The 12,401-nt window shown below is 37.9% G+C and overlaps 1 protein-coding gene across 1 annotated transcript; it reads right to left on the minus strand.

Moving 5' to 3' along the window:
• Positions 1 to 7,427: 7,427 nt before the first annotated feature.
• Positions 7,428 to 12,157, minus strand: ptgs2b (prostaglandin-endoperoxide synthase 2b). The gene is made up of 10 exons (XM_068707596.1): positions 12,030 to 12,157; positions 11,583 to 11,699; positions 11,340 to 11,483; positions 11,088 to 11,231; positions 10,553 to 10,734; positions 10,365 to 10,448; positions 10,028 to 10,274; positions 9,266 to 9,552; positions 9,028 to 9,175; positions 7,428 to 8,449 (listed from the first exon to the last, which is right to left on the minus strand). The coding sequence occupies exons 1-10, from the start codon at positions 12,088 to 12,090 to the stop codon at positions 8,037 to 8,039; spliced, it is 1,827 nt and encodes a 608-aa protein (XP_068563697.1). The 5' UTR covers positions 12,091 to 12,157; the 3' UTR covers positions 7,428 to 8,036.
• Positions 12,158 to 12,401: the final 244 nt, after the last annotated feature.

The following is a 12,401-nucleotide window of genomic DNA, read 5'->3' on the forward strand; positions in this document are numbered from 1 at the left end:
CTCAAATGGTCTTGTATGATGTCTACCAGTCCTGTATGTCTGAAAGATGAGTAAGTGTGTGCAACGTGTGAGTATCTGTCGATGATATGACATGACAGCATGTTCGTGTGATCCCTGACAGATGTTATTATTTTGTCATCCTGTGACACAGGGTTGTAAATGAAGACGGTCTCTTACCCCCTGTGCGACCTTAAAAGTCTCTATTATAGAGATGCTGTAGGTAGATTCTGTCTAAGAGACACTCCTGCGATGTCCACATCAGACGAAACATGCGGGCTGATCGGAAATGGAAACAGTCAGGTGCCAGGCATTCCTCCTCGCTGAAAGTCACAGAGACATCCAGAGCATGAGGGTCAGACCTTGGCAAGAATGAAGACAATATAGCCAGATTTATTCTCACTTTCTTTCTTGTTCTCTTTTTTTACTTTCAATTATTCCTTAATTTCTTCTGGTTTTAATTCTTACATTTCCATAATTTATCATTGAATTCAGTATGGTGTAATTTTAACTCGTTGTTGCTCGGAATTTTATCATGAGCAAGCCAACATCAACCAGAAGCAAATGGGTGTAAACACACAGGTAGATAAAGATGAGTCATCAGGTCTTCTCTTCCTCTTACTTGCACAATGTTTCATTGTGTGTTTTCTTTTTAATCTCTTGCCCTTCCCTTCCTTTCCCGCAGCGGCTTCTTTCATATCCTATGGATTCACCTCAATTGCACATTTACTGTTTAGTCCCAGCTTTCTGACTTATCTTCCTGCCCATAACAGGAATTTTCTAATGACCAGGTTCACAGTTAAAGCAATGATTGGCCGTAGAACAGCCTACCAATTCACAGAAATACACCCAGACATCAAAGAGCAAATTGTGGGTTTTAACAGGAATTTTACTCAAACAACTTCTCATACGCCCCAGGATTTTCCTTATGACAGTCACTATGGCTTAATCTATTGCGTGCTCGTGAAAGTATGAAAAAAATGTTATTAGTATGAGTGTGTCAAGAGTCAAGTGAAACTATCATCATTTTGAAAGTGACATCATTGACAATGACAAGTGGAGATATTGTGCCAGTTGAGTTGCCCTAACAACAGGAAAACACCTCACATCATCATGGGAAAGACTCAGCTCATTATATGACAGGATATCAGCTTGAAAAATAATCAAACCAAACATTCTCTGGTTTGAGTTTCTCCAATGAAAGGATTGACTGCATTTCTATATTTTGTATGTTTTTTTGGAGGGGATTTTGCCTTGGGCTCTTGGAAGTGGTAATGGGTATTTCTCACAATTTTCTGATATTTTATAAAGAAAATTATTTAAATAATAAAACAATTGCCCAGGTCCACAAATGTTTACATGTGACCTTAAAGGGAAATCGCTTTTACACATCAAAGTCTGTTTACAAGTCTTTTGAATATTTCATATCTGAAAACAGCTGTATAAAGTCTTTTGTGGCTACATAAGGGGACTGCATGAAGTCTGATTAATGTTCTTGAGTGATGTCACTTGTGTCAGCGTAAATTGGGTCTGAAGACTAAAGGTTTGAAAATGAAATAATTCTTTGGGTGTGTAGTCAGAATGAAGGGGCCAGAACTCTGAAGCTCGCTCCTCATCTCTGCTTGAGGTTTGAGGCTGCAACAGCCGCTTAGCATAAAACTCTATAAATCTCTGACCAAACTGTCTGCAGTTGAGTTGCAATGTGAGTAATTTGACTGTAGATTTTGACAAGGAAGAAGAATGTGTGGAAAACAAAAACATGATACATCTGGTTCTGCTGCAATGGGTTATCCTTGGTGATCCTTTTTTGGACTGTCCAATTGTTAAATTATTTATTAGGAATAACTAATACTCAAGGGGGTCATCAATGACAATAGTACAATATACCAACAATTAACAAAATAAAAATAACAAGATAATTGAATGATATAGAATTTGACAAAAACAAACAAACAAGCAAAAATCAGGAGATCCTACTTCAAGCAGAGCATGAAAATTGATAATTTATTTATAGATTATTGAAAAGTATTAATGTCAGTAATAGAATTAAGTAATAAAGATATAATACATAATTCTAGAGTTGTTTTATTATGTATTGTTATTATGGACATAACTGTGCAACTGATGCCAGGGCAAGTGAAAAGTTGATACAAATTTAATATTTACAGGTAGATTATTTCAATCAGAGGGACTATTTAACATAAAAGCTTTCCTAAAGCATTTTACTTTTAGACTGTAGAGACATGAAAAAGAGCTTTATAAAGTATCTCAGTTGAGTAGAAAAGGTACCATAAACAGTTTTAAACAGGAGGGTGATTGAAATGTGCACACTTAAAAGTAAACTGCAGTCAATGTCACTGACTTCTTATGATGGGAGAGGGCAAGTTAAGAGTTTTTATACATTGTACAATGATGAGTTATAAAAAGAATAGACCACAGAAAATCTGCATAGTCTATTATAAACTGCACTGAGAGGAAGATGATCAATTTTGATTACAGCCTGATATACAACATCAGCATAATTGGTAAGAGGAGTTTTGAAGCAAGTTTCTATCCAACAGTAAATGAAAAGCAGTTTCTGGATCAGTAAAGAACACTAATACTGTAGTTCATCTTCTTCACAATATGATGATAACATTTGGAGTGTGACGTCAAGACAAGCAATAACACATGAAGCTTTAGATTTGGAGTTAATGCTTTGGCGAGTAAAAAGTAAAAGAAAATCATGGTGTGAGATTTAGTTTTTATCAGGAAGTAATGTATTAGCTGTGTTGTAGGGTACTAAAATCAGAACAAAAAGGCGATTTAATCTGTATTAGATTAGTTTTAGATGTGTATATTGTTATAGGAATGTTGTTCCAAGTAGGTGGAGAACTCTTTTAACTCGATGCTGTTGACTTTGGGTCAACTGAAGATGGAATTCTGTGTGATAGTAAAACACAGCATCAAGGTTACCGTTGTGTGAAAAGGAACTTTAGAAAAACTGTGTACTCTCAGATACATTTGTGATTGTGTCATTTAAATCAATATAAGTGACAATTGGCTCCCGGTGGGTCAGTGCCAGTGCTTCACATTTGTAGGTGGCCGGCACCAGCTCCCAGTTGACCTGCCACCTGCAAGGCCTCACGTAACTCCGGCCTCGGATCACGGCCTCCACACCGGGTCCGATTGCACAGAGGTCCAGAAGCGATCAGAGAGAAAACACACAATGAAATCTCCTGATCTACTCCCACACCAGGGCCCACGGCCTGCTCATGCTTATTACATCCACACAAAGCAAGATGTGCTCCCCTGCTAAATCTCATAGACCGGGACCTGAGCATGCCATTGATTCACAATGGAATAATAAAACTCACCCTCGGGCAGCTAACAGTGGGGAAAACAAATAATTTGCACACACAATTAGGTCATTTTCATGCCGTGATGGGCCAAGTTCCTCTGATGGGGAATCCTACGCCTGGTCCTTTGAAGTACAGGACAAAGAAGAGATGGAGGAGGAACTGTCCATCAGGTTCAGTTGAGATGACAACTGATGCGCATGACTTAATTAATGTCATTCTACTCGCTTCTGTGTGTGGTTTTGTGTATAAAGCTTGATTCGTCCAATGTGAGGGGAGAGAGTAAATGTGTCTTGTGTTGTGATTTGGAATGGGTACCCTCGAACAATAACTTTATTCCTCAGTTGCACTGCCAGCCTATACTGCTGAGGCAAGGTTTCCTGTATGCTTTTGGACTGGGTGCTAATCTTCACACCTCACATACAGTAAAAAGGTATTTTTATCCCTTTGCATCTTTTCCCGACAACACGTACATCAAGTATGGAAAGTTTTAGGAAAATATATAACACCACACCCTCTGCCTCTGCCTCATCACTTTCTCTTTGATACACGCTATGTTGCATGTGTTATGTTAGTAATCTAAAATCAACACAACATAATGTATAAACAGAAGCAGTAAGGACACAAGTACAAGGACACTCTTACTTTGCCTCAGTATTATGAAAGGATAAAAATCTTTCTTTTAATTACCTTTACTTTAAAGGTACCTGCGAACCAGGAGATCATGCCGTTTTGCCTCACAGCATGCAGACCCACTGGAGCCTTAAAAGTGTATACATGTTTTAAAAAAAGAGTAAAAAGCTGAACTAGAACAAAAAAATTGACCGACTCAAAATCATTAATGCAAACAACCCAACAGAGGGAACCTAGAACAAATTAAGAATGTATAGGTTCCAAATAAATTTAATTATTTATAAGAAAACTCAATTCCTGATACATAGACTTTGACAACAACATTTTCACCATAGCAACAAATCTAGTAAATTGGCAAATCAAATAAACAAAGGCTTTGGGAAATCATTTATTAACTGGGTTAAGATTCTGTACACTGCACCTTCAGTCACAGACATTATCAATAGACAAACCTCTCAAAGTTTCACACTGCACAGGAGGACTAGACAAGGATGCCCACTCTCTCCCTCATTATTCACCATTTTCATTAAACCGTTAGCTGCATCCATTCATCAGAACATCTATATAAAAGGAATCCAAACACTCAACACACAACATACTGAAAGATCAGTCTTTATGCAGATGATATATTGCTCTTCCTTCAAAACCCCTACTCATCCCTGCATGAAACTATTAAACTTAATGAATCATTCTATAATATCTCTGACTACTCCATCAACTAGAACAAATCATCCATCCTTCCATTAGATAGTAACAGTTGGGATGTGGCAGTCCATACACCACCTATCCCTTTATGCACAGGTCCCATCATGTATTTAGGAATAGAAATTCCCCCAGGCTGTATGAGCTATACTCAAAATAATAAATGATGACCTTCTCCTCTTGATGAACCTATCACGATCACTTATGGGCAGAATAGCTACAGTTAAAATGACAATAATTCCTAAAATTACCTTTTTAAAGATGATTCCATTACAACCCACCTTCTCCTGCTTCAAATCTCTAAACTCAAGTATTACTCAATTCTACTGGAAAAATAAGACACCAAGAATTAAACTGGCCACTCTCCAAAACAGGAAAACACAAGGAGGACTTGAAGCCCCACATTTCTTTCCAATATTCTCTAGCAAATCTACTTCTACAGTTTGTAATGACATTCAGAGTTCAGATTTACCATTTGTCAGTGTAGTCTATCAAATGCCATCTTTGTCTCAAAAGATTTACAATAGCAGAAACTCTAAAGGCCTGGAGGAAATTCCACAAAATCACAAACACCCCTTTTGCCCCTTCAAATTGTAATCCCATCTGGAACAATCCTGATTTTCTAAGCTACAAGAAACCACTAAATTTCCACACATGGTCCAATAAAGGCATCACTTATCTGATACATATCTTCAGTAGTAATACCCTAGTTTCATTCACCCATTTGGTCCAGAAGTTTGGCATCGGGAGCAAGCTATTTTTGGAATATCTGCAATTTAAATCATCTGATCAATCAAAACGTTAAGACCACTATAACTTTGCTCCGCAATCTCAGAATTAATTAACATCCCCTCCTCAAAAAAGTCAATATCAAAATTATGTAGCATAATATCACTGTCTGACAAAACACACATCCATACCATCAAGAAAATAAGAATTAGACTTCACTACTGCTGCCGACTTCTGGAACTAAATTTGCAATAACATCTACTTCATGACCAAAAATGTCAATCTACAACACATATAGGATAAGATACTCTACTACACTTGGCAAAAAAATTCTAAAATGGGATTTACGTCAGACATCTGTTCACATTGCACACAAAATAGCCGGGATAGCTACGTTCACGCCACTTGGCACTGCACACCAGTATTTCTGGAAAGAAATCACTGAGCCACTATACTATATACTATGTGGCTGCCGCATCCCATCATCCCATTTACTGTGCTTGCTAGGAGACATATCAACACTTAATCAGAAAATAACAAACAGCCGATTACTCCTAGTAGCCCTAACTATCGTCAAGAAAAATATCTTCATGAAATGGAAATCAAGGAATACCACACATATCACACACTGGAAAAACTTAATGATAGATTGCATTTCAATGAAAAATCTAACCACCTCCATCATATACTCTATAACAGAACATCACTCCATTTGGTCATCCTTTATTATGTTTTTACCACCCATCCTATTCATATTACAATTACAGTTGTTTCTTCATTTATTATTCGTATTTATTTATTATATTATTTTTGCCTGTCCACCAATCAAAATCCACATACATACATACAAACATGCATGAATACATACATACATACATACATACATACATACACAATTATATATATAAATTATATTATATATAGTCTCATATTATTACTAATGACAATATTATATTGCTGAAATTATTTAATTACATTTGTGTCACTATTTATGACAATGTTATATTGTTATTTAGATGATGATGTTATTATTATTTTTACAGTTATTACCATTATTATAATTATTTTCTATTATTGTTATCATTATAAGAAACTTGTCAACATAAATTCACATTCTATCCCGCACTGACAATCTCCCAGTAGAAAAAGTAAAAGATAAGATGAATAAATACATGGCAGATCCATGTATTTATTCATCTTATCTTCTACTTTTTTTACTCTCTTATTTATTTATTTATTTGTTTGGTTATCACCCCTTCCCACACTCATTATTCTCATATATATATAAATATATATATATATATATATAGAGAGAGAGAGAGAGATTACAAAACAACAGCAACAACAATACAGAAACTACAATTAAAAACAATAAATCATTTAATATTTTTGTTATTGTTAGTGTTAAATGCACATGTTTATTGATTTTATTATTTTGTAATGTATGTTATTTCCCCTTTTATTTACTTACTTTCTTTTTGTCTTTTCTATCATTTCATATAGCTCTCTCTCACACACACACACACACACACACACACACACACACACACACACACAGAGCTGGCCTGTAGTCACCGTTCTTGTCGAACTCTTGCTGTTCGTATTATAAATAAATAAATAACAAATATTGTCTTGCCCTCCAAATCTCTGTTACAATATAAATTCAAGAACACAAATTTGCAAAGACATAGATATGATACATCTGATTTAGGTATCTGTCTTTAATCACAACTAGACAACATTTAAATATGTGGAAGATTTAGTCAAATTAATGTACTATAAGTCTGTCTTTATGATTCTTTTAAATTAATTTTGGATTTGTTTCTTGCCATTGCCCTACCCCCAATCTAAGAGAAATAAATTGCATTAGTTCTCACTTGTTATGTGCATAACACTTATCCAGTACTTTGATTACAGTTTCCTTGAAAAGGATAAACTTGTTTGCTCTTGTAACATCAATTAGAGAGTTTATATAAAAGCCCAATCAGAGTCACAAACTGAAAATTACAACAATGCTGATTTCAGAGAAATGTGCTCCCTTTCCTGGGAGCATTTATTAGTGTCAACTTTGCAAGTCAATAGGCATTGAGAACAAAACTTACAAATATAGTTATGTGAAGTACATGCATATTTTAAGGCCATATAACTGAATTAACTGATCTATGACAATGTAATTCTGAACAACAGTACAGCTAAGTTATTAATGCCATTTCCAATTACCCAAAACCAATACACAGACTGGAGTAGAAAACAATCAGTAGAACAATTCTGAAGTAGGAACATTGGATCAAGATCAATCATTAATTTCACTGTGAACATCACTACTATGCCTTTGTAAAAGACAACCGTACAATTTCAGTAGCAGTTGATCTAAGGGAACATTAGGAATTTAATTTACACTACTATGTAGTTAAAACTGTAAACTAACCTTCAAGTATCAAGTTTCTGAGTGTCTGAGGTCATTACTGTATCAATAATTTATAATACAATGAATCTTTCAATAAATAAACACAACCACAGACTTTTGTTCTTGAAAACCAGACAAAATTACATATAAAAAAATGGTGTGTTATAAATAGAATACAATAAATAAATAAATAGATACATAAAAAAAAATGCTTAAAAAATACAAATAAATTAGAGCTCAGTAGTCCTTTCTTTCAAAATGACTGTGGGGTTGATATCACTGTCGCGTGAGTGGGATGTGCTTGAGTTGATGATCATGGACCCCGTGTCTTTAACGTCGGGTACATAAAAGGATGCCACGGGACAGGGGCCCTGGACGTTATTGCACACGAGCCTCTGCAGGGAGGCGGTGTTGACTATGTTGAAGCCCACGCTGCCTCCGAATGTGCTCGGCTTCCAGTACTCCGGGGAGCAGATGGGGTTTCCCATTAAGCCCTTGAGGGAGAAAGGTGCCCCCATCTCCACCATGGTCTCCCCAAAGATTGCGTTAGACCTGGGCTTCTCCACCAACAGACCCGGGTAGAGCTCCACAGCGTCGACGTGTCCGTAGAACTCCTCAAGCACTGCGGCCATTTCTGTCTCTCCTGAGTAACACAAAAGAGGACATAGTTTTAGTTATCTGGCTCCTATCATTCCCTCGGCAGCTGCAAAGCTTGATGCTAGTCTAAATATAAGTTCAGTGTTTTGACTGATTCAAAACCAGCCCAAATAGTAGACGGGTGTATGTGCTTGTCTTTCTTACAAGCACACACAGCCTGATCATTTTCTCTCCTCATACATCACGCTAAATTTTTAATTAATGTTAAATCCTCTTTCATTTTGAAACTTCTCCTCTGAAGCAGGAGGCCTCTCTCGTCTGTTTATGTGTTGCTCTCTGTGATGACAATTTGCTTATGTTATCTCAAGACAAAATGAACATCTGGTTCTCAGAGTCACGGAAATATATTCCAAACCTCCACAGCTGCTGGACACTAAAACCAAGTCCATATCATTTCTTTAATATAAGTGATCTATTACTTTAAACTTAAGATCTGTGTCGTTCAAGCTCACAACTTTGGCCTGAGGCAACATTTCCCTACACTTCAAAATGATGATAAACTCTTCACTAATCCTCTAACGTCATCATTTCCACCTGCAAGTACATATTGTGACTTTGTCTCACCTGTAAGGTCTTCAAAGGAGCTGTAGGGCTTCATGGAGAAGCGTTTCCTGTAGGCGTTCAGAGACTGGTAGCGCATTTTTCTGCTGTTTTCAATGGACTTAATGGCCACGTACATGATAGGTCCTGGCATATTTCGGCCGCCGGCAACCTAAAAGAATTAATAGAGAGTTAGTAAATCAGCCTTAAAGCAACAGTGGTGTTACAAGCTGAATCTAAATGTTGCTCAGACAGTTCTTACCCGTCCAGCAATCTGATTGGTAAACGACTCCACAAGGTTGCCGATGCCGTGCTCGGTGACTACGGAGGTGTTGAAGACAAACTCTTTATAGCTGTAATCTTTCTCCTCAATGTGGAAACTGTCAGGCATCAGAGGGTGCCAGTGGTACAAGGTGTTGAACTCGGATGCAATGCGATTCTGGTACTGGAAGCGCTGGTTGAACAACAGCTCGGGATCAAACTTGAGCTTGAAGTTATAGCCGCTCAGGTGCTGCACATAGTCCTCGATGACAATCTTGATGGTCTCTCCTACAGGAAAAAAAGGACATTTTTTATGTATAGCAGATATTATAGATGTTTGAAGTCCCTCTCCACTTACAATGTGTTTTGCTTCTTGTAAGTTTGATGAGGAAACTTGAAAGCTCCAGTGCACATACAATGACAATAAACTTTAGGATTAGGAGAAATCTTGTCCAGCAGTTGATTTGTGACTGTGCAAATATTTATTATTCAAAAGTTTCTGAATATTTCAATGAGGGAGTACATGTAGCTATGAGAATTTTTAACTAGATTATTTGCTTTTCTGTGTAAAATCGATATTAGACAGGGTTGCTGGTTGATGATTAACGAAAGAAAAAGTACAACTTCCTCATTTCTTAACTACCACTGTAACTACATTAATACTATCAAAAGTGCATTAGAAGCCTTTCTTGCTATTGTTTTGACAGAATTTTTCCAGCTACATTACAGCAAAAGTTTTTAAAACTTTCGTACACAAACTCACCAATCAGAATTAGCCGTGTGGTCTGGAAGAGCCTTTCGTCATCCCAGTCCAGGTGGACCTCCTTCAACACATCACACACTCGGTTGTGTTCTCGTAGCCAGATGGTGGCGTACATCATCAGACCGGGGACTAGGCCGAACGCCTCGTGGCCCACAGCGAAGCGGTGAGAGTCAGGAACGTGGGGAGGGTAGTGCATCTCAGCGCCTACTTCCTTTACTGTTGGGGGGTACACCTCTCCATCCACGATCTGCAGAGTTACACAAGAGAGGAAGCAACTGTTAGACACTTGTGGTCTGAAGCTGTTTAAACTACTGGCCATCTGTCGGTCTTCACATACCTGATATTTAAGCTTGCCATCCTTTAAGAGTCTGAGCTTGTGTTGCCTCTCGAGGCTGCCTCCATAAATGTGGCTGAGGTCCACCTGAAAGCAAACACAACACGATAAATACAAATGAGTCATTCACAAATCTCTTTTCTGTCCTTCCTGATTAAAATTTGACAAGGCTTGAAATCTGCCGTGCTTACCCCGTGGCCTTCAGCTACAGTAAAAGCAGGTCCTTTCTTCATATCAGATTTGAAGAACTGGTGGGTAAAATGCTGTGCGAAGAATGCAAACATCAGACTGGTGCCCTGTGGATCCGGGATGAACTGTCTTCTCATTAGAAGCTTGTCAGCCAATAGCTTAGCATCAGGCAGCTCCTTTTTACCTGGGGGACACAACATTACAGTAAGCATACAGCACTATGACACAGAACCAAGCCAGTTTAACTTGGATGAAACATATTAACATTGAAATGTGATGATTTACTTTTACTTGTATGAAAAGTTACAATTGAGGACAACTGTCACTGTAAATTCCTGATACACGTCCAATGTGGTTTTCCGTTCTTTAGTTTAGGCTTGCTGGGGCAGGTTTTTCTGTGTTCCCTCAGCACATTTTGTTTCAGTCAATACAACATAATGTGAGCACTGCTTGTGATGTAATGAGGCCAGGCTACTCTTGCTCAGTATTCAAGAATCTGAGAAAACTGGTTCTCCAAAGGCAGAGCGTGAACCTCACCTACTACTCCCATAGGGGTTGGGCAATCCTCTGGCACAGGGGGGAGGGTCCGCGTATAGTAGGAGAGGTTGGAATATGCTTCCCAGCTTTTGTAACCATAATCTGCATTGAAGGTCGGAGGACTATCAATCAAGTGGGATCGAGCTAGAGTGAAAAAAAGCATTTCACATTAGTTATAACTGCTTCTCTATATACAAATTATTCAATGTGAAAATACATCTTCTCATTTTGCATTCAGCTAGAGACACTTACATGTCAGCACATATCTCATGATGGCATCCCTGAGGAAGGAGATGTTGTTGATGATGTTCCAGAAACCCTTGAAGTGGGTGAGAAGGTAGTGGACAGTGTTGGGCGAGGGCTTCAGGGATATTTTGACCCAGGTGAGGAATTCAGCTGTACAAGCCAAGAGGGAAAAGTTAATAAATTACCAAATTACCACAACAAGTAGTTCCACATTTTACATTCACCTCATTGTGTGCCAGTCATACTTACGTGTTGTGCAGTTTTGTCCATGATATCCTGTGCGAGTGCAATCACACTCGTAATTATCAGTTCCAAGCGCTGTGCAAACGCCCCTGTTCTGACATGGCTCTGAACAACATCGGTTACCTGTGACAGACATTGTTGGACGGTTACTGACAGTTCACTTCAGATACCAACTGTTACAAAAGCCTCAAAATGTAATTGAACCCAAAAACTCTACTATATTTGTTACGCTATAATATAAACCTCTGAGCTATGACATACTTTAATGGTGTTATTGGCTATCATAGCCATTTAAATGCCATACAACATATTGTATGGCATTTAGTGGTTTATACTTGTGTCTTCTGATATAAAGGTATAAAAAATCACAAAAAGTAAAAAAAAATCGAATGCAAAACTTTAGACACCTAAAACCGAACTTTTAACGTTTAATTTTCAGTTTCATCTACTTACCCCCTTCGCATAGAAGAAAACCCAGAGCCAAGAGGAAAACTGCAAATGTAAATCTGTACATAATCCAAAGACTTTGTCGGCTCTCGTTTTTCTTTTCTTCTCGCTCCTTTCTGCCGCAGTGGTGTCGCTTTGAGGCCAACAGTCTGAATGCCAACCTGCTCATTGGAGCACCTTTTATGCCTGGAGAAGGGTGACGTCATGCTGTCCGTGCATCCGTCCGCGTATGTATGATGATACAGACGCGGCTATGAATACATCGACCACATACCAGAGGAAAATTCCTTCTTTCACAATCTCAACTGCTCTACATTTATAATCATGGTGTTTTGTGATTTTTGTGATTTTAATTAATGTATTCTAAGTGCTACAGAA

The sequence above is a fragment of the Cebidichthys violaceus genome, unplaced genomic scaffold (assembly GCF_023349555.1).
Source record: "Cebidichthys violaceus isolate CVI_PGR_0920_01 unplaced genomic scaffold, fCebVio1.0.p SCAF_13, whole genome shotgun sequence".
Lineage (NCBI taxonomy): Eukaryota > Metazoa > Chordata > Actinopteri > Perciformes > Stichaeidae > Cebidichthys > Cebidichthys violaceus.